This window comes from Rhamphochromis sp. 'chilingali' (genome assembly GCF_963969265.1).
Source record: "Rhamphochromis sp. 'chilingali' genome assembly, chromosome: 14".
Lineage (NCBI taxonomy): Eukaryota > Metazoa > Chordata > Actinopteri > Cichliformes > Cichlidae > Rhamphochromis > Rhamphochromis sp. 'chilingali'.
The window spans coordinates 28,290,107-28,317,894 of NC_137941.1; the positions used below are offsets into that span (position 1 = coordinate 28,290,107).

Here is a 27,788-nt window from a genome sequence, read left to right on the forward strand (position 1 = left end):
TTGCCTTCTGTTGACCAAAGATGTGGGAATATTTTGTGTTTTAACTTGATCATATCTGGCAGCTGACTTGTCCCCTGAATATAACCCTTCTGCGTTTTAGATTTTAGAAGCTCAAAAACAAGATAATCTCTTTTTTCTTTCGAGTATGTTAATTATTACAGAAATAGTCTTATCACTAGGGAGAAGATTAGTCTGAATAAATAAGATAACATTTATGAAGATTAATTGCTATCATCGCCCAGGCAGCCAAAACTCATGCGTGTGCTTAATTTTGTATTCTACTGATGTTTATTTTCTGGGCTGAATCTGTACATGAATATCCTGAACTCCTGAAGGAGCATCAAAGAGTTTAGGAGACTTTAATCATCCAAATAATTTTGAACATCCACTATAGCTATACACACTGGTGTTTAGTTTGTCTTAAAGAAGACAGAAAACCAAAAACATTCAGATTAAAAGATTAAAAATCTTACTTTGAGAGGACGCATTGGTATATTCTAAATAATAATTAATAACTGCTGACTCAATATATTCTCTGTCTTACAGTGATCATGGGAGGCTGTTGACATCTGATCTCCCCGTTAGCTCAGAGGACGCTAGAGTAGCTCGAAAACACCGCCGGGTGTGCAGTCACTGGTCCAAACATGGCTGCCCATCGAATCAGAGCCACGACGAACAACAACGCTTCCCTGCCTCGCTGCAAATCAGAGGGAACGCTCATCGATCTCACCGAAGGAGTGTCAGAAGCCAGTCTCACCGATGTCAAAGGTCAGCAGGCCTGAAAAGCGTATTGAAATTAATGACACAAGAGTCATTTATTTCTTTTTTTCTGTTTTTCTCTCAGGTTTGAAGTACTTTACTTTAAATAAGCTGATTACTATTTTTCAGAGATAAACTTTGATAAATACTACTTTTAAGTGCTTTTTAGGGTAAATTTTTCAGTATTGTTAAAACTAGGAATAAAGTTTAAATAAACCCCAGACTCAGCAGTGAACTTCTTTAGATGCAGACTCTGTTTTGTAGTTGTGTTTATGGGGATTATAGGTACTATCTTTGATAATTGTAGAGCTCTCTGTAAAATCCTGTGTAAACAACTCCACATAGAACATTCTAACTCATTCCGCATTGAGCCATCATTCTGCCATACATATTGTTGTTAAGTGTAGGTAAGATACACAGGAACCAAACCCCCCCCCCCAAAGAAAACAACAACAACAAAAAAAAACAAAATAGGGGCATGAAATAGTGAGAGAGCTTTCCTTCCATGTCTGCACATCTGGTAGTGACACTCCATAGCTGAATATAAATGGCCCAGGTTCTGCATATGTAGACAAAAAATATTTAGTTCTTGAAATAATTTGTAATAAATAAAAATTTGTTAAAGCCCTATTTCTAGAATTTTAGAAGTTAACCCTACTTCTCTATAGAAACACTGAAAAGTTGATGACTAGCACTTGCCTTATATACATAATGATGTATTTCACCACAAAAATATCACACTTTCATGTTTTATTTATTTATTTTTTTCCAGTGCCTTCTCCCAGTGCCTTACGACTGGACACAACTGCCTCCTTTGGCACTGCCAGGGAGGTTGTTGCCATTAAGGACTACTGCCCGTCTAGCTTCACCACCCTGAAGTTCTCTAAAGGAGATCGCCTCTATGTTCTGGACTCGTCAGGAGGAGAGTGGTGGTATGCCCACAATAACAAAGAGATGGGTTACATTCCTGCAGCATATGTGGAGCCCATTAACTACAGAGACTCGTCCTTCAGCGACAGTGGGATGATTGACACTGTGGGAGACTGCAATGAGGAGGCAGCCAAAGAAATGGACCTTCTAGGCGAGTGGGCAGGAGTGATTCTTAAACCAACCACCTTCCAAAATGGAAATCCTTTTGCAACTAACCATACCTCTACAAATCCCTTTCTAAACGGGGGTCCCCAGAGCTCACTTGATCAAAACAGTAATGAAAAATCAGTTGATCTTCTTCTGTTTGATACCGTCACTCCATCGTTGCCCAAGTCCACCAGCAGCACTGTTGACATTAATGGTTTTGGCAGCGGTGTTATCAGTTTGAACCCTGTAAGTCCTGTGGGGGTCGGTCAGGTTATGCGCAGAGACAACCCGTTTTTTAGAAGCAAACGTTCCTACAGTCTGTCGGAGTTATCCATCCTGCAGGCACAGTCCGATGCTCCTCAGGCCTCTGCTAGTTTCTTTGGAGGCCTTAAAGCACCAGCACCAGAGCAGTTTCAGAGCAGGGAGGATTTCCGGACTGCATGGCTTACACACCGCAAGTTGGCCAGGTCCTGCCATGATTTGGATTCCCTTGGCCAGAACCCAGGCTGGGGCCAAACGCAGCCGGTGGAGACTAACATCGTATGTCGACTAGACAGCTCAGGCGGAGCTGTCCAGCTTCCGGAAACCAGCATCAGCATCCATGTACCAGAGGGCCATGTCGCCCCTGGGGATACACAGCAGATCTCAATTAAAGCTCTGCTAGACCCGCCGCTAGAGCTCAACAGTGACCGCTGTACCACTGTCAGCCCTGTGGTGGAGATTAAACTCAGCAACATGGAAACCAAAACCACTGTTACCCTGGAGATGAAAGTGTCTGTTGTGGTAAAAATGGAGAGCAGGCAGACTACTGAAGTCTTGTGTGTACGAAGTGATTGTAAAGAGGGACCTTACACTCCTGTTCCTCAGGCATACATGTATGGAGACACAGTCCAGGTGTGCCTGGATAACCTTGAGCCATGTATGTACGTGTGTGTCGTGGCTCAGGCTCAATCCTTATCTCCAAATTCCACAGTTTGGGAGCATGTGGTTAAGAAGATAACTTTGGGAGTGTATGGTCCCAAACACATCCATCCATCCTTCAAAACAGTGGTGGCTATGTTCGGCCATGATTGTGCGCCAAAGACACTGTTGGTGAGTGAGGTTGGCAAGCAGGCCCAGTCTGCACCACCAGTTGCTCTCCAGCTCTGGGGCAAACACCAGTTTATCCTGTCCCGACCGCAGGACCTTCGTGTAGGAGTTTATTCCAACATGGCCAATTATGAGGTAAAGGCTAGTGAGCAGGCCAGGGTAGTTCGAGGATTCCAAGTTAAGCTAGGCAAAGTCAGCAGGCTTGTCTATGTCATTGCATCACGCGCAGACGATGTGTCGGATTTCACCCTAAGAATCCAGGTCAAAGATGACCAAGATTGTATACTGGCCCAGTTTTGTGTCCAGACACCAACACCGCCACCCAAAGCAGGCCCAAAGACATCAGCGCAACGGCGATTCCTGAAGAAGAAGGAAGTTGGTAAGATTGTCTTGTCTCCTCTTGCCATTGCCACTAAGTATCCTGTTTTTCAGGACAGGAGAATAAACAACCTGAAGTTTGGAAAGTTAATCAAAACTGTCATACGACAAACAAAAAATCAGTACTTGCTTGAATATAGGAAAGGAGATTTTGTAGCTCTGTTAAGTGAGGAGAAGATCAAGCTGAAGGGCCAGTTGTGGACAAAAGAATGGTACATTGGATATTATCAGGGCAGAATGGGACTTGTTCATTGTAAGAATGTGCTAGTGGTCGGCAAAGTTAAGCCAATTTACTTCACTGGGCCTGACCTCACAACCTCATTGTTACTTGAGCAGATACTGAAGCCCTGCAAGTTCCTCACATATATTTACGCCTCTGTAAGAACTATATTGATGGAGAACATTGGCAACTGGCGAGCATTCGCAGATGCACTTGGATATGTCAACCTACCCTTAACGCATTTTTGCCGCGCTGAGCTGGACAGCGAACCAGAGAGGGTTGCATCAGTGTTGGAGAGGCTGAAGGAAGACTGCAACAATGCCGAGAGCAAAGAGAGGAAGTCCTTCCAGAAAGAACTCCTGACAGTAAGTTACTACCTTGGCATCCTCCTCTGTAGCAGTGACATAGCGTTTTCTTTGAGCAACCGATTTGAAGAAATGAAAATTGTTCTTTTCTGTTTTAACTTTTCAGTTTCATTTCGATACATTATGGCCTTCATTGGTCCAATTAGAGGCATTATTTGTTCTTTATCCCCTTGGTTGGACACTTGTTTCTTAAAGCATAATTATCCCTCTGCTGTGTTATCTTCCCACAGCTGCCTTAGGATTTAGGCTGTGGTCCAGTCTACTGATTCTGCTGGGAGTGCAGTCAATAACTGCTGTGTAGGCATCGGGGTCTAATCAGGACCGAGGAGCTATGCAGAGCAGCAGAATACTTTGTCCCCATGAGTATGCTGATCCTACAAATCCAATAGATAACATAGACTGCACTTGTAATTTTTTTACTTTATGTGCAAATAAATCAAATACCAGGAAAGAAAAAAAAGTGTTGAGAGCTTAATGAAACTGGCTCTTACTCTGGTATGTACACTAAGACATTTCAGGAATGGAAACAATGATACTGAATTAATTAATTCTGTGAGGCTAACGTGTGATTGATGATGAGAAGTAACCCAAACTCTATTTTTTGGTGAAAAATGCATGTTTTTCATTTGTGTCAGTTCCAATTACTATGATTTTGACCAGTGGTTGTGACAACTTGGGAAACAAATCCCGTATTCTTAGGTTATCATTAGGGGTTAGGGTTAGCGATACAGCTCAGCCAGTTAGTAAGAAACACAGGTGCTTGTCAGCTCATAACAAAAACCCTTTTCTTTACGTCTCTTTTTTCAGTTGGGCTTTAAGTAGAATATCAAATGTGGAACGCTTTAGCGAAGTTTAACATTTTTAGGGATTTTACTGGGGCTTTTCTTCTAAAGTGAACAGATGTGTCTGAAGCCTGGTCATTATGCTTATGTATTGTGTTTTTTTCTTTTCAGTGCATTCAGCCTTTTTTTTTTTCTCGGAGGGGGAAAGGCCAAAATGCTGAGCTGTGCTCACTGTAAATGTGCAAACCAGCTCTGTCTGGCACTCAGTTACACATCTTCTGTCATGGAAATGTGGATTTTCGCCTCAGCGCCTCAGGCTGTCTGGATATCGAGCCTCATCCTTACATGCCTAAACACACTGTTTGTGGAACTGTGCTCCGTAAAATTTGGCATTTTTCATTTTACGACTTACATTTTACATGTCTGTGTGCCCCTGAAATATTACTTTTTAGTGGGCTGTCTTCCCTTTTGACTTGAGGCACTGTTTCTACGCTTTGTTTCTGTATCAGTACATTATCCTCCTGAGAGTTTCTCGGAGGTCACAGACATCTTACAGCTGAAGTAATGCCGAGCAGAAACACTGTAATTTGCACAGGGTTGTAAACACTAGTTAGAAACATTTATAGACAGAGAAACTGCAGAATGGAAAAGAACATAATAAAAGGTGGTGACTGAAAATATGCCCTGCTTGGTAGTTTGAACATAGGCCTGTTTTTATGTTATTCCTGTCTGGATTACACATAAACTACTGGTTACTCTCAGGACAATCAAAGCACGCAATGATCACTCAGATTCAGTATCACGAACGGTTGTTTTACCAGCGTACATATTCTCGTTTGACCGATGTGCAAACACTGCTCCCCCCCCACCCCCGAAAGCAGAATCATTTGCGTGATCAAATCTTCCCTCCTCTGGAAATTGAGCTATTTTCTGTGTCGGGGGGACATTCTCCAACGATTCGCCTGTGTGCCATTTGACGTGCCATTTTGAAATCTATTTTTAGACGAAAGAGAACCAAATCAAAAGCACTGTGGCTGCACCAAAGAGCAGTCTTTGTGTTAAAATGTATGATGCTTTTTTAGTGTGCTTTGATTATTAGTAGAGAAAAGGAACATTGTATGTATATATGCACACATCCAGTCCTGCAATACATCTTCCTTCGCAACGATTATGAGATTCAGTTTAAGCTGCACCTGTATTGCAGAGGCACAAAAGGTATTATGTTATGAGATGATTATGTTATGTGCTTATATTGTAACTTGGCCACTGATGTATGCTGTGTTCCAGAGTCTGTGCTTAAGGTGACATCTTTATAAGCCATGTTTTGGTCCACCAACCGTCCAGAACAAATTTTCTGTAGTTTAGAACAGAAACTGAGCAAATCTTCACACTGGAGAGGCAGAAACAAGACAACAATTTGAGACTTACTTCTGCCATGTGAGTAACTTGCAGATCTTTTATAAACCGTAACAGGAAGGCAGAACAGCAGGGAAGTCTGTCACTCAGACTAATTCCCCATACATCTGCATGATGTTTTATTCAGGAGTAAAATCAGTAGGGCTGTACTGCTGTGCTCATATTCATATAAATCCATCAATTCTTTTCTTACATTTTTTAATTTCCACAACATGTTGGAGTGTTTATTACACTTCAAACCAATTAGCTGGTTTCAATTTAAAATATTATTTCTAATATTACGACAACCGCGGGTATTTTCTGGCGCCACCATCAGGTCAGGGTGTTCTTACACTAACTAACTTAGTGTAGCTAAGTTTTTCGTTGTTGTTGTTTTTTTAACAGTAGTCAGAATACTAAACTAGGATTAAAGTGAATTTTTTTTGGTTTGCTGAGAGTGATTTTCAAAGAGCAATACAGTGCATTCTAGCGTTTTTTTCCCACAAGGTTTGTTTATATCAACAGGCAGGGACAAGCTTGACTTCTCTGTCGATACCTTGGGAGTACAGCTGGAGATTTATTTCAGCTGTCTCTGTGTGACTAACTGGAGTCTGTGATTTTTTTTCAGTCATTATGAAAAAAAAATCTGTGTTATAATGCTGTAAAAATGTCTCATCTAAACAAAATAAGCATTTTCTTTCTCATAATAACACAGCCATAGATGGTAGATGTTTTAAAGGAAGTAAAGGGGAGACATGCTGTGGACTACATGAACATTTAGCATCCTAAACAGTGTAATAAATGGGGAGTGATTTCAGATTTATGGACAGCTCAGTTGGCAACAGAAAAATAAAGTGGCATTATGTTAAAAAGAAAGAAAGAAAAGCATTTACACCATTAATGTACTTTCCCTTTACTTTGTCTACAAACCATTTATTTGTGGAGCAGTTTATACTCCACCAGTAGACGGTAAAAACACCATCATGAGGCAAACTCACAGGTTAAATCTCAACACACTTAAACTTGATGTTAATGGGGTGTGTTTATTATTATGCTCAATTTCACCCTTTTAGATGCTGCTTTGAGCTTTAGGGAAGTTTTAAATTCTAAAAAGTGCTAGACTGTTATTTCATTTAATACATCTTTTGTGGAATTGTTTCAGTGCGTAAATACAAATAGTGGTGTGAATATAGCTTCCATCGCACACGTAATAGTTTGGCCCTGCAGGACAGTCAGATGTGAGTTTTGTTGGTATGTAAAGAGAGTTTTGTTGTTGTTGTGGATAATGGAAATGATCCAAGTTATGTCTGTTGGATCTCAAACCTGCAGATGTTTCCTGCCTCATTGTTCCCAAACTAAACAGAAGATGCAGTTGTGGACTAGTAGGCGCCTGCAATCCATGCGACCCCATTGTCTTCCTTGACCCAGACCCTGCACATAGGACCAATTTGAACTTGTCTGAGGCAGGTGGATGATGTCTATGAACAGATTAATATTTTAACAGTAAAAATGAGCAACTATGAGAAATCACTCATCTTTGGAAAAGAGAGTTTATTACAGAGAAATGGCTCTTTCCAAAATAAAAGCTATACTATACGCTTCTTCTGGGCTATATTCTCAGCAGCATATTAAACATATCAGGTCCCCATAAGGAGAATCATGTGCTAACGGCTGTCTAAATGACTCGGGTAAAGTTTGTAGCATGCATGATTGTTGTTTTTGTCTGCTTCCACTTGTCTTTGCACTAGGATGATGTCGGCGTAAATGTGAAATCATATTCGTTGTGTTCCCACTAGTGCTGTCAGCATTAATCTGAAATGATGTTAACGCCACAACACGGCAAATCTCCGTTAACGAGCTACCGCGGATCGCCCCGTGCGTGGGGCTGGACGGCCAACACGTTAACGAGCTAACTGCGCTAACGCAGTAGTTCCCACCATGTAATTGAGCATTGCGTGGCACATCCGACATACTGTTTTACTTTTGTCCATGACGCGCTTACCTTCAGGGTCATACGTCACATGAAGACCAAAATAGTTCCAAAGGCCAGATCTGAATGCGGGTGGGGGAGGTTCAATTTGCCATGTTGCAATGAGCTTAGCTTCTGTCTTGCTAGCTTGCCCTGCGCTCAGTGGATCTGCGCTCGACAGTGCAGCCTAGGCGGAGTAGTCGAACGCAGATCCACTGAGCTCTCAACACAGACAGCAGTTGATAAAATAAATTCAAAATTTTGTATTGTTCGATACAAATGTGTACCGAACCGAAAGCACTGTATCGAGCGGTTCAATATCGATACGAGTATCTTTGCACCCCTAATATGTATATATATATATTTCTTTGGGGTGAAACCAAAAGGAAAGGCTAACCTAAGCACCCGGCATTTTACAAAAATCCTTGCACACCTTAAATGACTGACCCTCACAGTCTGAATTGGTGTCATTAGGAATGCTGGGAAGGTGAAAATCATGGTGGATCAATAAATTACCTATCTCTAAGCTGGTGAGCAATTTAGAAGGTGCTTTGAAGTGGAAAGATTTAGGAAATCTTAGACTTCAAGGATTACTGTATTCCCTTCAGAAGGACAGTAACAAAACCTATTCCAATGTAAGGGTTTGTTGGTAGGGAGGCTGGGCCATATCATACCGTTCATGGTAATACTGGTATAATGTTGAGCAATGATAAGAAAATGAAATATTGCGATAGAATATGGGTAAAACGTGCATGCGCAGTGCCTTTGTTTTCATGCGCAAATGGCGGAAAAAGCATGGCGGCGACGCAGAATGAGAAGGGCGAAAGCGGATCGTTGAATGAAACGGATGAACCAGAATTGGTTTGTAAAAATGCTGCAACTTCAGTGGTGTGGAACTGGGTTAGCTTTCGTCCGTCAGATACAGAACAAAGCACTATTTTTGGTAGAGCATGCTAGCGGGCCGTGGTTATTACCGTGTTTTTTGGAAAATACGGCACACTTAAAATCAATATTTAGATTTTTCTGAAAATAGACAGTGCCCCTTATAATCCCGTGTGCCTTATGTATGAATTCTGGTTGTGTTTACTGACCTCGAAACTATTTTATGTGGTACACGGTGCTCGAAAGTGTATCGTAGGCAGGAACCTCGCGGAGTGATACAACATAATATTACCGTATTTTTAAGTTTTGTGGATATTATACGTGGTTATGCTGAGGATATGTCGGCTAATTTCCACTGGAAATGCCTTTTGGTTAAACTGTCAGCAAGGAATTTGCATTTGCACTGTTAAATTTTTTATATAACTTTAATGCACGTAAAAAACAGCTGCTTGTTTAAGTGAAAATGCAGTGATTTTTTTTTGCACTGATAAAATTGTGGAGTTGTAAAGCATTTTGTCTAGTGTCAATTACACTGAACAAAAATATAAACGCAACACTTTTGTTTTTGCTCCCATTCCCCATGGGATGGACGTAGAGACCTAAAATTCATTCCAGATACACAATATAACCATCCCTCCCAAACAGTGGTCACAAATCAGTCCAAATGTGTGGTAGTGGGCACATCTGCTATATTGAGATAATCCATCCCACCTCACAGGTGTGCCACATCAGGATGCTGATCTGACATCATGAGTAGTGCACAGGTGTACCTCAGACTGCCCACAACAAAAGGCCACCCTGGAATGTGCAGTTTTGTCTCACAGCAAAATGCCACAGATGTCACAAGCAATGAGGGAGCGTGCAATTGGCATGCTGACAGCAGGAATGTCAACCAGATCTGTCGCCCGTGCATTGAATGTTGATTTCTCAACCATAAGCCGTCTCCACAGGCGTTTCAGAGAATATGGCAGCACATCCAACCGGCCTCACAACCGCAGACCTCGTGTAACCACACCAGCCCAGGACCTCCACATCCAGCAGGTTCACCTCCAAGATCGTCTGAGACCAGCCACCCAGACAGCTGCTGGAACAATTGGTTTGCACAACCAAACAATTTCTGCACAAACTGTCAGAAACCGTCTCAGGGACGCTCAACTGCATGCCCGTCGTCCTCATCGGGGTCTTGACCTGACTCCAGCTCGTCGCCGTAACAGACTTGTGTGGGCAAATGCTCACATTTGATGGCGTCTGGCACGTTGGAGAGGTGTGCGCTTCACGGATGGATCATGGTTCACATTGTTCAGGGCAGATGGCAGCTGAGAATGTCCCAGTTCTTGCATGGCCAGCATACTCACCGGACATGTCACCCATTGAGCATGTTCGGGATGTGCTTGACCGGCGTATACGACAGCGTGTACCAGTTCCCACGAATATCCAACAACCTCGCACAGCCATTGAAGTGGAGTGGACCAACATTCCACAGGCCACAATTGACAATCTGAGAGACTCCATGCGACGATGTGTTGCACTGCATGAGGCAAATGGTGGTCACACCAGATACTGACCGGTTCTGGGTCCCCAGACCCCCAATAGCACAAAAAACTGCACATTCCAGGGTGGCCTTTTGTTGTGGGCAGTCTGAGGTACACCTGTGCACTACTCATGATGTCAGATCAGCATCCTGATGTGGCACACCTGTGAGGTGGGATGGATTATCTCAATATAGCAGATGTGCCCACTACCACACATTTGGACTGATTTGTGACCACTGTTTGGGAGGGATGGTTATATTGTGTATCTGGAATGAATTTTAGGTCTCTACATCCATCCCATGGGGAATGGGAGCAAAAACAAAAGTGTTGCGTTTATATTTTTGTTGAGTGTATATTGTCAGTTATATCGTTATCGCAAATTTTCAAATGTATATCGTAATAAATATTTTTGGTCATATTGCCCTGCTCTAGTAGGGTCCAGAGGTTATAATTGATCTGATGGGGGTTGTAGGAAAGATTTATTTAAGGCATAGACCGAGCAGGCTGACACATAAGAATAAACCTCCCTTTCCAGAGCAGACCATCAGAATGTTTGTTTAATAAAGTTTCTGGTTCAACTCACTCGAGGCTGGCATGCAAATCTCACAGCATTGAGCCCATTGGATTACTTGAGAGTGTATGGAGGAGGGAACATAAAGACAGTTGGGAGGGCCTCCTCCTATGTCTGGATCATGTTGTCTGGTCTTGGTTGACTGTGGCTTCATGTCAGTCTCTCCATGTTAGTTCACCCATATTTATGGGAGGAGCATCGGGACATTCTTTGGGAATCTGTGTCTGGTATTACATCCCTGGATTTCAAGCAATAGGTAAAAGGAAATTTAGAACACCCACAAACAGTCCCTACACAGCATGACAAGGACTCGACCTCTTAGAGCTGGGGTGTCAAGCTCCAGTCCTCGAAGGCCAGCATCCTGCTTGTTTTTAAGATATCCCTGCCCTACCTGCTGCTGGTTACCTGGATCAGGTGTGCTTTGCCAATAAGAAGGAACCAATGTTTCCACTCCCTCTGGGGCTAGCTTAATGGCAACATCGTTGTTCTTTTCAGATGAAGATAGACAGGATGTAGCTTACCATCTGAGCCAATGTTCTGGGAGATTGATTGAGTAAGGGAGGCATCTACATCAATAATCTAAAAACCTGGGGGAATAGACAGGTTTGGAAGTCTGTATCGGCTTCTGGAGACCAGAGAAAGGAGAGAGTTGGTGTGGTGAGCATAGCTAGAGGAGCCAGAGTTCTGCTGTTGTTCTGCTGCAGGAAAGCAGGGTAACTAACTGATAAGCAGGCAGGTAGGTTGATAATCAAAGTCCAATTCCAGTTTAGCTTGGAAGTCAGTTGTGAATTCTTCTTGGGGGCCACATGGGTATGAAGCACACACTAAGAGTTTCCTAAAGATGAAAACAGCGGGTATGTATTTGTGAAAAAACCAAAGCATGAAAAGAAGAGTCTAATGTTACAGCTACTGAAGCTGAACTTGCTGGGGAAGGTGGATGGGAGAAACCTGCCTTTAAAAGCACAGAAGTGTGATAAAGAATGGGCATTAGGTGTGTGCATCCAGCTGCTTCACAATCTTATTAACTTCCATGCACCAGGGCGGCAACCTGCACACACACGAGAACACTCTCCAGAGCAAGAGAGCGTGACACTAAGGGTTTTGTGACAAAGATATGTCGGGGGGAAAGATTGAGATGTAGAATGAAAAATGTCTGACACAGTGTAAAATCACAGATTTCTAACTTTTCTGATTTTTTTTCATGAAATCTGCAATTAGGTCCAAGTATAATCAAGTTTCTGTTAAAGGTTCTATAAGTGAGAATTAGAAGCCTGATATAATGTAGCGGCAGCTAGTTTTTTCCTATGAAAATATATACAGGAGCAGAGAATGAAGTCACTCTCCCTCTGTGTGTGTGTGTTGTAATCTGAGATTTTTTTATTATATGTTTTGGTAGCTAATCTGTGTGTGCATGTCGGTGCATGTGAGACCCTCCCTGTGAAACTGTTATGGAAAAGCAAAGAGAGAAAATGATGTGATGTGGTTTCATTTTCAGCTCAGTGTTGATTCTGCTGGTGTTTTCCTGTGCTTCACCCACAGCAGCAGGAAAACCTCAGCAGACGATTTCATAGTGTCGGGCTGGACACCAAATTCATTCAGTGTCATTTGGTTGCATTCTGTTCATGAAGAAATTAGATTAAAAAGGAATTTCAGCAGCTTGAGAGTTTCAGTCTTGTCATAAACTGTAGTTGTTTCTATTAATTTTTCATGCTTTGTTTCAAATTGTACAAAGCTATTATCAAGCAGCACTTCTTAATGTTCAATAAAATGCTGTAGATGCCATGCAAGCATTCAGATTTAATGTTTTGGGAGATACTACTGCTGTGAGCCTAAGAAAAAGAGCAGAAAAGTTGAATTTTGACATATAACCTAAATCATTTTATTTTTTAAAGTTGCAATGCTACTTTTCTAGGGCGTTGCAAGGGATTCACATACTTCAGACACATTAAGGTTTCCTGATAACAGTACACTTATATCAAAGAGCGAGACATCTCCCTCAGGGGTTAGTAGAGACCCACCCATGTCAAAAAATTGAACAATATTTATTGATGTTATAAGAAAATTACATGATTTCAACACTATGTTGCCCTAAACCGAGTGCTGTGTGATTGAGAAATTCTGGACAAGTTTTAACAGGCTCTCTCGGTCCTGCACTCCCCCTGAAGTTTCTTTTTAACTCACTCCATTCCTCTCCCCTTATCTGCTCATGGCCTGTTGTAGCCTCAACATGATGTTTGGGCACGTTCAGGTTTTTACACTAAACTGTAAACCTGCCTGCTAGATGCTTACTCACTCGCCAACATTGATTTGCCTTTGCAGTAATAGTGTGCATTTTAATGGAAAATAGCTAAAGCAGTAGAAATATTAGGAAAATCTCTCTGCAGCTAAAGCATAAAAGTCTGAGGGAATAAACTTGTAAATGTTTAATGTTTTTCTGACAAGTCAGTGTCATAACCTTTCTGTCTTTCTCTTCCACACAGAGGTGGAAACTGATTAAATCCAATTTTTATGATAATTTGCCAGCATTTGTGTTAGAAATATAAATGACAATGACAAAACATGTATTATTACAACTATTAAAATTCTTTTGCAAATGCAGTCATTTTATGTTATGACAAGGATTGGATGGTTAAAGGGAAATGTATAGACACCTAAGTCTATTACTTAAACACATTAACCTTACGTCTGAAAGACCCCTGGCTTGATTCCGAGGGGTACAAACAAACCCAGCCTGACTGGGTCTCACATTGCTGTAGTCCTAGTCCTTCTCCCAAGCCTGAGTAAAATGTGAGGAAGAGCAAAAACATGTGGCAAATCAACATGTGGATACATCCACTGTGGTGGCCTCTTGGGAAATAGGGGATCAGCTGAAAGTACCTTCTGTTGATGGTCATTTGCAGTAGTAATGCAAGAGTAAATGTAACAGTGTTACATGCCGTTATCATCAGTGATCACTTTGAAGAAAGTAGTGGAGTGTGATGGACCTCCTGTGGTGCTCTTAAAATGGGTCTTTAAATGACTGAAAAGACCAACTCCACAGACTTTTTCAGTGTGGACACTGATGTGAGTGTGCTGTGGCTTTTCTGTGGCAGCTTGTTCATTTTCATTGAAAGAGTGAAAAAAAAAAATCTCCTTGCAACTTTGTGAGGTATTCCCAGTATGATGTGTAACATTTTTTGAGGTTTCTCCAGATATCCTCTGAGCATCATTTAAGTCTGATTAGGCTTTTGTGTTTCGATCTCTGTGGTTCCATCTCGATGGTGGCAGGTCAGTGCTGGCTTCCTCAGTAACACTGATGTTAGTTTTCTTTTCTTGTCAGTGGATATGCAGGACTTTCAAATGCATCTCTGATATTAGGATTCAGGGTTGCTCTGTGCCTGCTCAAAGTAATTGAGGTCTCTGGACCATATCAGTCTGGTCAAGATAAATGCCTCATAGATGAGTAGGGTACTTCCATACAAACTCAGGCAAATCTAAAAATGGAAAGAGTACAAAACTATTCAGAATCAGTTATAGTGAAGTGGCTTCAGTATATTTAACGAAGCCATGCAAAATGTTATTCTTAATACTGTAAAATTATAATGGCTGAAAAACATATTAAAGCTGTACAACCAAATAAGTTTTGAATTCAAGTAAAAAATTCAAGTATTGACAAAAATTCAAGTATCACAATATGGTAATATTATCGGTAATCTAGAGATTTTTTCAGGTCTTTTTTTTCTACATCCATTCACAGCAACATTGTCAAGAGATATATCATAGTTTCAATAACAAAAACATGACACTGGTTTCTATTACTGTTTGACATAGAGTAACAGAAACCAATGTCCGTACTGTGGTGTGAGAAATGATCAAAAAGTCGAAAATTTAAGTATTCTGATTCTGAATTTCATGGCTTATGAGAGTATGTGGGATAGGTGGTTGCTCAAAACAATTTATGGTATGCGAAAGGTCTTTGATGCCACACACATCTTCTAGCTTTCAATCCTTTCACACAGTACACAAAAATACTGAATTCCCACCACAATCAGTCCTTTATGATTTCATATGTTGGCCAGAGGGGCCGATGGCGCGATATGGCAGCCTCGCTTCTGTCAGTCTGCCCCAGGGCAGCTGTGGCTACAACCGTAGCTTGCCTCCACCAGTGTATGAATGTGAGAGTGAATGAATAGTGGTATTGTAAAGCGCTTTGGGTGCCTTGAAAAGCGCTATATAAATCCAATCCATTATTATTATTATTATGTCACTCATAATATTAATATTCTAAACATCCATCAGTCTCTATTGTTAACTAGTCCAGTGGGGATGAAGTCTGTCCCACCTGACTCTTGGTAAAAGGCCAAGTACAGCTTAGGTAAGTCCCCAAAAAGTCAAAGGACTAGATCAGGGGTCCCCAACTCCAGGCCTCGAGGGCCGGTGTCCTGCAGGTTTTAGATCTCACCCTGGGTCTACACACCTGAATCAAATGATTAGTTCATTACTAGGCCTCTGGAGAACTGCAAGACATGTTGAGGAGGTAACGTAGCCATTTGAATCAGCTGTGTTGGATCACAGACACATCTAATAACTGCAGGACACCTGCCCTCAAGGCCTGGAGTTGGGGACCCCTGGACTAGATGAACCGTCTGCTGTGCAAGTAATCACTGATCAACCTGATCTCTGAAACTCTATGTAAAGCAACAAGGACTTTTGTAAAATAATTAAATTATGATGCATGTCAGTTTGAATGATTACTTTGCTTGCCCCCTGATTTCCAGACTTTGGAAGACCATGAGGGTTACGGTCACTTAGAGGTCATAGGATTAATCGTTTAAGCTCTAATTCTGACCCAACAACAGGAAAATCAAAAGAAAAGTTTCCATTGTTTCAACATAAAGCATCAAATACAAAGAGAATTTTGTATTGGCTCACTAAGTTTAGTATGTAATAAACACATTTCCTTCTGTCACCCTTAAAAAAAGACTGTGAGCTTTGCTCTTTCAGCTGAATGTCTTCTGTTCAGCACCAAAGAAACCCCACGTCCTGTTCTTCCTTTCAGTCAGATGCCGGTGTAGAAATTCCACAAGATCTTGAGGCGTGGGACCACATGGGGGGCGGGGGACCTCTGTTGTATCTCAGAGCTAAAAGGGGATTTTCATTTCAAAGCTCTCACTCAGTTCTGCAGCTGAACATCTGACCCCACTGAATTACTTGCAGTGAGATCAGTGGAGCAAATCGAGCTTGGGAATAATAATAACATCCTATTTCTGGAGGAAGGCTCTGAAAAATGGCGAGGCCCATTATATGCAATTTGCGCTCTGCTATGCCATTTTTGTACACAGATCAATCTAGGGTTTTTTTCCCCCATCCCTGGCCTCCTTCCTCTTTTTTTTCCTCCCTCCACTTCCTCTTCCTCCCCCTCCTTCAGTGGTTGGGTGTGGTGAGTTGCTGCTTCTGGAATAACTGTCTGAACAACAGCTCGCTTACTCTCAGGAGATTCTGCCTTTTTGGGGGGAGTTACTTAAGAATTAGGAGAGTTCAGATGCAGGGTAAAAACCAGCAGCTGGGCTCTCCAATCTCTCCAATGTTTTAGTTTTTGAGGCTGATACCACTGCTCGCAAAGTGGTAAAGAGATGAGAAAGAACAGACAAGAAAGACAGAAGTGTGCCAAAGATAGAGCACAGAGGCTGCAAATGGGTGAGGTGGAGGAAGTCAGATGGAAAATGAAGATGGGATAGAAAAATAATAAGGAGGAGATTGAAGTGGAGAGATTGACTGTCAGTTTTCTAGGTGAGGGGAAAAGAACTGCAACAGGACAATGGAAGAAACAAATCATTTATCAAAATTGTCATTGCTTTAGTTTGGTTGTTTTCTACAGGTCTAAAGGCACCCTCTCTCTCTCTGTGTGTTTGTGTGTGTGTTTTGGTGTGTAACAACAGACACCGAAACCACCCGCTTCGTTCATTTCCACACCGCCGTTATCTCTGAAAATATGTCTGGAGGAATTTTCTTCTCATTTTGACAAGCAGATGATTTATGCAGCAGGGAGAGCTGCAGGGCTTCAGAGCACTGATTGCTGAGCTAGTGAAACAAACTCGGTGGCATTTAACAAACACACACACAAACATTCAGAGAGTCCTATAACACATAAAGCAGCTGACATTTTGGAAAAACGCAGTACAGTAGTTGATTCCTCTATAGAGGCAGAGTATTATCCCACTACATAGAAGCTTTTTAAATGGCAATAATGACAGTGTGCCCAGCTCGGCCTTCTGCAGTGCAATTATTAGTTTAGAATCAGACTCGGTGACTCGTGAGGGAGCCACGCTCTGTGATAAATACTTTACAACACGCCATCAAAAATTTACAGCAAGGAGAAGATTTCCAACCACCAAGACGCTCCAAAAAGAGACCAAAGTGCGGATCCACAGAACATCTTCTTTGAACATCTTCTTTAAACTCAAACAGTGAAATAGACCTCATTACTGCAGGGAAAAAACATTCATAGAACCTGTACTGTGTCTGGAGCTGCTCCAGCATTACAGATCACATGTAAGATAGGGTTTGTAGCATGTTTACTTAAAATGCTGGTTTTTGGCTTACCAACATAAAACTTTGAAGCAGCAACATTCAAGTTTTACTTAAAATAACACTTAAAGTTTAAAATGTAAAGCAGAAAATCCTCACAGACTGAAGGATTACTGACCACTCAGTCCATTATAGGCATGATAATGCCTGTAATGGACCGGGTGGTCATTATAAGGACCATTGCTACAGCCGACAGTTATTACACCACTGTGCTACTACTCTAGAAAAGTGTGATAAGGTCTATCAGGTGGCCAGTAACCTGTCTAGTGTTAGATTAAGGGTTTTATTGTAATGCTGGAGCAGCTCCAGACACAGTTTTATTGGGTTTTATTGTTTTAGCAACATGCTAAATAGGCACATTTTCAGAAACTAGAAGATGTTGCATTTTGAATTAAGTTTCGGACTTTTAAAAAGGGGTGGTTGTTAAAGAAACCCTACCTCCAACCCTAACACATACTGGGTCGCCAATGGTAGGGAAGGTAGCACCAGCAGGTAGGCTGCTTCAGTCATTCACATTCAGTTCAGATGCCCCTGTGGAACAGCAAGTGATTAGCTCACTCAGCATTGCTTTGTAGCTGATATGTGGTTGCTAGGGGACAATCCAGACATACAGTAAGCAGCCTAGGTAACCCCCTAATCTATATACCAACCTTTCATATGTCAATCAGCAGTATCCTTTACTCTTGTTGGTAGTTGCTTCAATTACTTGACTTCAAGCTATGAAAACATTAATTCTGGAGCCGCCCACTTTGCGCTGACAGCAGTTATTTCATTCCCTGAAGTTGCGAAAGCCTCTTTTCCATTAGTACCTACTCGACTCGGATCGACTGGTTTTCCATTACAACCCAGGAGTACCTTGTTTGCATGCTTGTCTGTGCGTCCCGCGACACAATAAATGTGCAAGATGAACGCTACAACAAAGGTGGATATCGAAGCGAATATATACCTGCTGCTCAGTCTGTTGCTTTTCGTCAGACTCAGGGACCACAGCGTTGTTTTTTGTAGCCATTTCCCTTGTCGAGTTTCAAAATTGGTTTTCGTCAACGAGACGCTCTCATGACTCATCGAGTGACACTACTGACCAGCAGAGATGGGCAGTAACGCGTTACTTGTAACGTGTTACTGTAATCTGATTACTTTTTTCAAGTAACGAGTAAAGTAAGGGATTACTATTGCAAAAACTGTAATTAGATTACCGTTACTTTCCCGTAGGAACGCTGCGTTACTGCGTTACTAAAACCGTGATTTTTTTGCGAGAATGTCTCATGACAGTGACGTAAGCGAGTGCGCCGTTAGTGACAACAGCTGTGTGCAGATCAACAATGGATCACATATCGATTGTGGGAGAGAGTATGAGCGTGCAGCGTTTAAAGCGTGGAAGTACTGACCTTACTTTGAGTTTGATTCCATAAAAAGTGCGCAACGACGTAATGGGAAACTCACAGAGAAACTCGCGGATTCTTCAACTGACCGCGGCACACCTGCACCAGGGTAAACCTCCGCCTACCGCAGTCCTGCTTTACAGGTGAAAATAGAGCAACAGGACCGCTGAGTCTTTGACTTTATTTATTTTCTGCTGTGTTTTACTTGCATCTATTTGCAAGACTGAGTGTAAACACAAAAAATTTTTTATTTTATGTGCTGGAATGTGCAGAAAATAGGTTTAAATGTTAAACTAATTTATTCAAGTCAGAGAATGTTGCATATAATTAAATTTTTGCTTGATGCATAAAGTTAAAAGATTAAAACTGATAAAACAAGTTAAAAAAAGAGACTTTTCCATTTGATTACATTTTGTATGATTGATTATGTAGAAAAAGTAGAATTGGGCTGAAAGATCTATCGCTTTATCACCTATTCAGGTTGTAAATCGTGTTTTTAAAAAGTAATTAAGTAACTAAGTAATTAATTACTTTTGAAAATAAGTAATCAGTAAAGTAACGGGATTACTTTTTGGGGGAAGTAATCAGTAATTAGTTACTGATTACTTTTTCAAGTAATTTGACCAACACTGCTGACCAGCCAATCAGTGCCATGCAGTCTGATGACGTCAGAATTTAGTACCTATTTGGATTGCTTGGAACCCTAGCTGAGCAGGTACTAAAAACGACCTCATCCCAGGTACTGTAACCTAATGGAAAACCCTGAAAACCGTGGCGAGTTGATCTGAGTAGGTTCTAATTGAAAAGGGGCTTAAATGTCGCTGACTTGTATGGTGTGTGGTCACCACGTCACTGCATCAAGTCATCCTGTGTGAGCGCCCCTTTAACCCTTTCTCCACAAGTAAAGTCATTTTCTTATTAGCCATTGCTGTGTAGCTTATATTTGGTAATAAAGTGGCTGTTGGTGACCCTGTTGTACTGGTAGTTGCTTCAAGCTTGCAACCTCAAAGCTGAGATTCGTCTAACTTGTGAGCCTTCATTGGAATTCCTCGGTCCCTGGTCACCGCATGGCTGTGTGCTCTGCGGCAGGACACAGGGTGGTGTGTTAGCTCATTGTTCTTGGATTTTGTGCTGTTGCATTTTTATCTTTTTAGTGACCACTCACTTCTTTTTATATTTATTGTGTCATGTGTTTATTTTCTGTTCTTGTGTGCTTTCATAAAGTTCCTTGTCCAGAGTGGGAATGCTTATTCTCTTTTATTGGAAATACGTTAAAAAGTTAAACATTAAAATACCAGTATACAGCAAAATAATAACATCTCAGTTAAACTCGCCTTGTTAATAAAATTAAAAACTCTGAACCTACGAAATACAATAAATATGTGTTTATTTTCCTAATGTTTGCTGGACTTTGTCAGTCCAACAGTTTCTGCCTCAGTAAACAAATTCTAATATTGTTAGAGACTTAAAGTTGTGTTGAGACAGGAAGTGTTCTCCTTTATTTTGGCAGGAATTTCCTGTTGTTATCTAGCAAGGAAACAGGTGCTTGTATTGCTAAAATCCTCTTCCCCTTAACATTCACAAAGATATCCAGAAAAATACCAAACAAACATTGCGTGATTCTGTCTGTCACTCAAAGTCCAAATCAAACTTTAGCTGCAGATTTTGTCCAGAAGTGTCTGATCGACTCAGTTTGCTTCTCTGTCTTTGATGTAATGTGGCGACAGATCAGCATTCCAGCAGAACAGCAAAACGCCGTCTGATTGGCCCCCAGCTGCCGCTATCTCATCCTCTGGTCTTCTCTCAGAGCGAGAGAGGCTGCTGGAGCATGACATCTGCATTCCTTACCCCCTCCCCCAGTCTCCCGTCTCCCCCCCCCCCCCCCCCCCCCCCCCCCCCCCAATATCCTGTCGTTCCACACATTCCTGCACATCCAGCTGAGGTCCAAAGTGGAGCTTTAAACTCACCTACGCTCTGTTGAGCCTGCAAGTCAAAGGCTGCATCCGAGTGTGTGCTGACACTTCTGTCTTTGTGAGGACACTCAGAATAGAAAGTTTTCGTTCCTCATTTGGTGATATAGTCTGAAACAGTTTCCATGCATTTCTATCAAAAAGAGATCAGTGTTGTTGGCACAAACCTGGAACCAGCACGGCAACATCAAACTGTTGGGCCTAAAGTTAATATCAGTGCTGTTGGGCCCTCTAGCTTCTGTAAAGGGCAGGATTCAGACTTAGTTCTTAACTTGCACTGCTTGAAGATTAGCACTCCAGGTGTAAACCCCCCCCCCCCCCCCCCCCCCCCCCCCATGTGGCGACCACATGCCACACTGCTGAGAGCGGCCCGGGTTCGAGTCCAACCCGTGGCCTTCTACCACATGTCTTCCCCTGCTTTCCTGACCCTTCTTCACTGTATCTATCAAAATAAAGCTGAAAAAACACTTTGCAACTCATTTTATGAAAATTTCTCCATAAATGGATATAAGCCTCTAGAATACACTGTCTTCACAAGTGTACTCATAAAGTCAGCACACATTAGTGGAAATGCACTTATTTGCATGAGATTCATTTGGATTTGCAAATCTGCTCTGACGTGCTGCAGGTCCTCTCCGCCGTAGGAACACAGCGAGTCTCCGCAGTCTTTAGTTTTCCCACAATCACCAGTCATCTGGGCAGAATTGACAGAGACAGAGAGGTTGCAGGGGCTGATGGGAGGGGCCGGGCTCCTGTCCAAACCAGTTAAATTCAAACAAACAGGAGTCACTTTAGCATCATGCATTTTTCTTTCCTAGTTTGTATTCTCTCTGTCCTCAGTTGTCCTATTTTTGGTTAGAAGAAAGTCAGATAATTACTGTTCATTTAGACCCAACTACATCATGAACGTGGTAAAAGACCAGAGACATTTTTGACCAGACTGGGGAATTTTGTAAGAAAATGTTGGGACACTTTGGACATCAGACATTGTTGTGTACTGGATCTCATATTGGATCCTGTGTGTATCAGTGTTGAGCTGCTGCATTCCTCATGTCATAAATATGCTACTGAAGCAACACAGGGTTCTTACTTCTACATCCAACACGAAGTTCGTAAAAATTGCACAAAGCTGAGATTTGCAGTGGTTTAGAGAGGCCAGCTGTGGAAAAAACTGAAACCTCTAGATGTGCATTTATTTATTAATTGTATCTTTGTAAAGGGTGACTTCTGTCTGGCGTCTGGTCACTTTGCACCTTAAACAGACTTTTTGTGAACACACTGTATGTATGTTCATGTTGTGTGTATTATTGTAGGGTCTACCTTACAATATAAAGCGCCTTAAGGCAACTGTTGTTGTGATTTGGCACTATATAAATAAAATTGAATTGAATTGAAATGAAATGAAATGAAATTAAACACTGATTCCAAACCAGAATTCTTCAGAATCAGGAATTGATTCTGAATCGACCTCCATCACTCAAAGGTGAATAATTTATTTAGAACCCACATCTGAAATCTTCTCCCTCTCCTTTCTCTGCAGGCCCTGTTGAAGATGGACTGTCAGGGTCTTGTAGCCCGACTGGTGATGGACTTTGTCCTGCTCACCACTGCCGTGGAGGTAGCCGGCCGCTGGAGGGAGATGGCCGAGAGGCTCGTCAAGATTTCGCGCCAACAAATGGATGCTTACGAGGCACCACACCGTGACAAGAACGGGGTGGTGGACAGCGAGGTATGCGTGTCCTAACATCCCAAAAAAAATTTCACACAACAACAACTTCAGTTGCAACTGGCAAAAACAACAAATCCATTCTGTACAAGCCTGATCAGCTTTATTATGTTTTAGGACTGAACATTCAGTTATTTGCTTGTCTGTTTGAATCTGTAACATTAAGACATTCATGTTTCTCAGAGGATGAAATCAGCTGACCTAAGCAGCTGAAAGTGTAGGTGATTCCTGACCTGATTATTGTGTTTTAAAGGAACAGTGACACATCTTGAGAAATACAAATGTTTCACTTTTCCCTTCTGTCAAAATCACAAGTGGACCGAGTGCATCTGTATCATTCTGTCAGCCGGTGACAGTTTTCCGACATGTCAGTGTCCCAGGAGATCATGACACGTTTGTTTCTCTTCTTGTCTGCAGGCCATGTGGAAGCCGGCATACGACTTCCTGGTCACGTGGGCAGCTCAGATTGGCGATAGCTACAGGGATGTGATCCAAGAGCTTCACATGGGCCTGGACAAGATGAAGAACCCCATCACCAAACGCTGGAAGCACCTGACCGGCACGCTCATCCTGGTCAACTGCTTGGATGTCCTGCGGAGCTCCGCCTTCAGCCCCTCTGCTCAGGATGACTATGCCATCTGAACCCAAGCATTGCCCCACACCAGCACACCTTGCTCTTCAGGAGCAATTTTTTTTTTTTGAAATTGCAACGTTTGAAATGCTGCATATCAGCTGTTTGCTCACTCTGAATGCCACTACTGCTGTCGTTCCTGCAGCGTTGCCTTCAGCTCTTCGTGCCCAGGGCAACATCACCAGACAGGCCCCACGTCCCCAGCAAACAATACAGTGCTCTATGGAGCTTGCAGTATTCACAGAGACTCTTTTAATAGCTTCAGTCTTGCACAGTTATGTATTTTTGTAGTCTTATTATGGCACAGCAGTTTTTTAAGCAACCATTTGGTTAAGATCTGTGGATTGAATGCCAAGACAGACATTTTTATTAAGAAAAGACATTTTTAGATATTGTATCCTCGTATCCTCACGTGTCAGATCTGTTCTATTTATTTATACATTAAGAAGAAGAAGCATCACCTTTGGTCTGTCTTCAGCTTCTCCCTCACTGCAGTCCTTCAAATTTCAGTGATCCAAATATTTTGGTGTCCTCTATTTTCGAAGATCTGAGACTGAAGATTCTACACTCAGTTTTACACTGAAACGCGCAGTGTTTTTGTAGAACATGAATCAATGGATTTATTAGATTTAAACTGATAATTTAGTTTCAGCAAAATTTAAAACCCTTGTGTTAGTTTTAAATCATCTTTTGAGTTTTGGCCTCCTAAAAAATGTTATATTGTTTTCTGATTAAATTTATTGTAACAAACTTGACCTTCTAAACATCAATTGATAAATCACCCTCGACCTGAGCCATACTCACTTTGTTCTAGTTCACTCAACTTGTCCCAACCTTTCCAAAACTCAGAATGTCAGACATGGACATCCACAGTCCATGTTTGACTTAGAATGCACTCCCGTTAGGCAATTTGAGCATGCTTAACCCGCCACAGTCCAGTTTGTGTGAGGAGTGTGAATGCATCGTGCCCGCCTGTGGGAGAGAAAGGTCTCTCAAAGAGTCCTGAATTAAAATCTGTGCAAAAATTGTGCAGCAGACAAGATGGTAGTAGAAGTCAAACTGTGGCGGGCTGTTTAAAACATTATTTTCGGACAGAATCAGACAGAATCATTTTTTAAATCAAGTGGGTAGTGTAGTGTTTATTCCCTGCAGATCATTGAAATCTAAGTTAATTTAGATAATCCACTCAAATCTTATGGATCACCACAGCAGGTCTTTTGCCTCTATCTCACCCAAATAAGTGCCTGGAGGCATTTCAAATGAATTGTTAAGTTATGAGACTCTCTTTTAAAGGAACTTTGACAGGATGCATGTGACTTGCATCTGAAAATCTCTGTTTCAGAGTGGACCTCATTTAATTTCAAGTAGCATTTCGTGAGTTCATACATGGCCTTTCTGCAGCCCCTCAGTTCCTCCTCTGTCTGAAACAAGCTACTTTTGCTCTCTGTTCACCTCTTTAAGCCAACTTTCCTCTGATTGGCTGCCCCTCATAAAGAAAGCATGAACAGCAGATAGGTGGAGCTTCTATCCTCATAGCCTGAGATGTGAGCATATGACATTAAAAAAGCACCAAAAGTAAAAATAAAATGTCTGAAAGAGTATTTAGAGTAGCATGACGCCTGAGCTTTTGACACACAGGGATTCCTTCTACATATGCTGACCTCATTATCTGAAACCTTGGCCGTGTTCATTGTTAGTAACGACCACTTTCAAAGAAAAAAAAGGGAATAGTATAATTGGTTCACCTTAAATAACTGCTAGGTTTGTGAGAGCAAACTTTGTAACTTTGCTCCAGAATGACTCAAAACAGAATAAATTTAATGAGCTGCATTGCATTGTGCTTTGGGAGAGTGCTTTTGTTCTACTAAACGGTAGTATCATGATGAAGTGTGTGGTTCTGCAAGTGGGGTTTAGATGCTAATTTTATTTCAGGATAAAGTAAAGTTGAGGAGAAGAGCACTGGCGAAATTATGGGGAGAAAAGTGAAGCATGTTTAGCCCTAAAAGCACAAAGTAGAGAGATGGAAGGGGGACAGTGGAGATGGGGCATGATTCACTGTGTCCTGCGTAATGCGGACCTTAAACTGACTGGCTGAAATATGGGTCACAGTAAACTAAACAATCAAGAACACTGACTGAGTGTTAGGATTGGTCCATCAAGGATTTATGTCTTGATTAACGATTACCTTGAGCCTGTACCTCCATATAGTAACCAAACTCGCACCTCTTAGTTCTGAACTCTCTCATCTTTGTTATGCAAAATCTGTTTTTTTTTCTTTCTGTGTTTTTTATAAAGCTTGCCAAAAATAAGTAGAGCTCCACACAAATAACCATGTACAATGTTGAGACCACTGTTGTAATGACACTGTCTATCAAAGCTTCTCTAGCTTTCGTCCCAGTGCTGCATACTGTATAATGTGCTAGTGACACAGCCAGTGTTGAGTTGAAAACCTTTTTTGTGACTGCATACTTTTACGGAAGAGACTCTAAATAAAATGTAAATATTTGTACACGACATTCGTGAGAATTGACTTGCTGCTGGCTGCGCAAACAACCCCCTCACCCCCACCACCATCACCAACAAACGGCACCACAGTCAGGAAACTCCTTATCTGAAGCATGGGAGACAGGCTGTCATGTTTCAGGTGTTATCAGTGCTCTGTTTGTGGAAAAAAAAACAATGGCTGAGAAAGTGTGCAGTTGAAGGTGGTGGGGATGCAGGAGAGATTCTGGGTAGTTTCTGGCTATACATTGCAAGACCAAGAGAAACTAGAAGGGAGGCTCAGGTAGCATGAAAAAGGGTCGATGATATGTACCAGTCCCTGTTCTCATTGTTGAACTGCTCTCATTATACTGTCCATTTTCTTAAAGATGGGGGCTGGAGGTTCTTGATCACGTGCATAGAGCAAATCACCAGTGTAGATGACCAGGAAGGCTTTTATAGTTTCCACAACTGCAAATTTACTGGGGTCCACTTGGGTCAGTATGAAATGAATTTTGTCATCAGTTGATGAGTGAGTTTTAGCAGCCATCTGTGAAAAGACCATAGTCTGCAGTGACATGCCCGTCTTGGTAATCAAGTGTAGTCCCCACCAAATAAAAGACTATCTGGACTGAGGATTTTAACTAGAGACTTTAAAGGAGAGGCATATAGAACTCAAAAATTCCTCAACATAAATGTACTGGAGAATACTGGAATTTTGGAACGGACGGCACAGACTTTATAAGTATAACTTCCTGGAAAGTTACTTTGGTGGTAAAGGTAAAGTTTTTTGATTTTTCTGCCTTTTGCTGTTTTACGTCTCTTTGACATCTGAAACTTAAGCTCATTTTGATAAACTGCTCAGTCTTCCAAGAATGGTAAGATTCTTGTCTTGAAGAAAACTGACAGGCCTGACAGCATGTGTGCAAAAAGTTGGGAGAAGATGGCTAATGCTAAAATGGTGCATGGCAAAGCTAAGTTCTCAGTCAGTCAGGCCTAGATCTTTGTGTTACCAATCTCATTCAGCGACAGCACACAACCTCCAAAACCACTTGCAAACCAGTTGGAGGAATGCAGTTTTTCCCCCCTAGCAACTCGTGGTGAATATGGGGAGTGTCACTGATCGGTGCATGACTCAATTAGCAATTAATTTCATAGCAACCATCAGCAACCACTACATCTGTTCAGGCAATACTTAATTTTGCCTTGCAACTGGTGGTAGCGAGGCAGTTGCCAACCAGTCTCTAGGCCTGTGTGATTGGGCTTAAAGAGTCTCTTGGAAACTGGCATCTCCTTTGAGAGAAACTTTATGGACTTTAACCCAGAAACAGCAAGAGTGATTGTGCCAAGGTGTTTGATCAATTCTGTGAATTGGTGACAAAGAAATTGCAGCTGCCTTGCTAGACCCAGATGCCATAAATGTGCTGTCAAAAATATAATGTTATGCAGAATATTAGACAGAAATAAAGCAGTGCCTTTTAGTTTTAGTTTCAAAGCACATCATGTGCCTTGGGCACTATACTTTTCTAGACAACCAGCTTCTGTGTCTCCAAAATTCACAGGTCATATGTTACTAATCACTTGTCATATATAGTAGTATAGTAGTGTTATGTTGAGTTAAGACAGCTAATTATAGAGCAAATAAGCAAAGAGCCACCAGATCTTGACTAAGCAAAAATGAGTGTCTCTGCTTCTTTACTCAGATAATTGAGAGGATTTCCATATAAAAAAAAGGTCTGTAACTTTGTATCTCATTTTCTCTTTCCATTCCTTTCTCTACCCCTTTCTCTGTCTCTCACTCTCTGTGCCGTAAAAGCAAGCAGACATTAATTAAATACACAAATTAATGGAGGATAAAAAAGAGCCAAAAGGAGTAGAATTAATTACAGTAGGGTATGGGCTGACAGGCTTCAAATCCCTGCCTGGAGTGCCAGTAATGAGCTCCCCAGGGTGACAGGGCTTACAGAACAGCACACAGCTCTGTACTTAGCTTCAAAATCCAGGGATAATCT

General features: G+C 41.7%; 1 protein-coding gene across 1 annotated transcript in view; it reads left to right on the forward strand.

The window, feature by feature from the left end:
- LOC308410382 (SH3 domain-binding protein 4) overlaps positions 1–23,476 on the forward strand; it is a 46,031-nt gene extending 22,555 nt beyond the window's left edge. The window contains exons 2-5 of the mRNA XM_080903676.1: positions 547–768; positions 1,532–3,888; positions 22,479–22,667; positions 23,082–23,476. Coding sequence (XP_080759802.1) covers positions 645–768; positions 1,532–3,888; positions 22,479–22,667; positions 23,082–23,306 — 2,895 coding nt within the window. The 5' untranslated portion in view covers positions 547–644 and the 3' untranslated portion in view covers positions 23,307–23,476. The remainder of the gene's footprint in view (positions 1–546; positions 769–1,531; positions 3,889–22,478; positions 22,668–23,081) is intronic.
- The last annotated feature ends 4,312 nt before the right edge of the window (positions 23,477–27,788 follow it).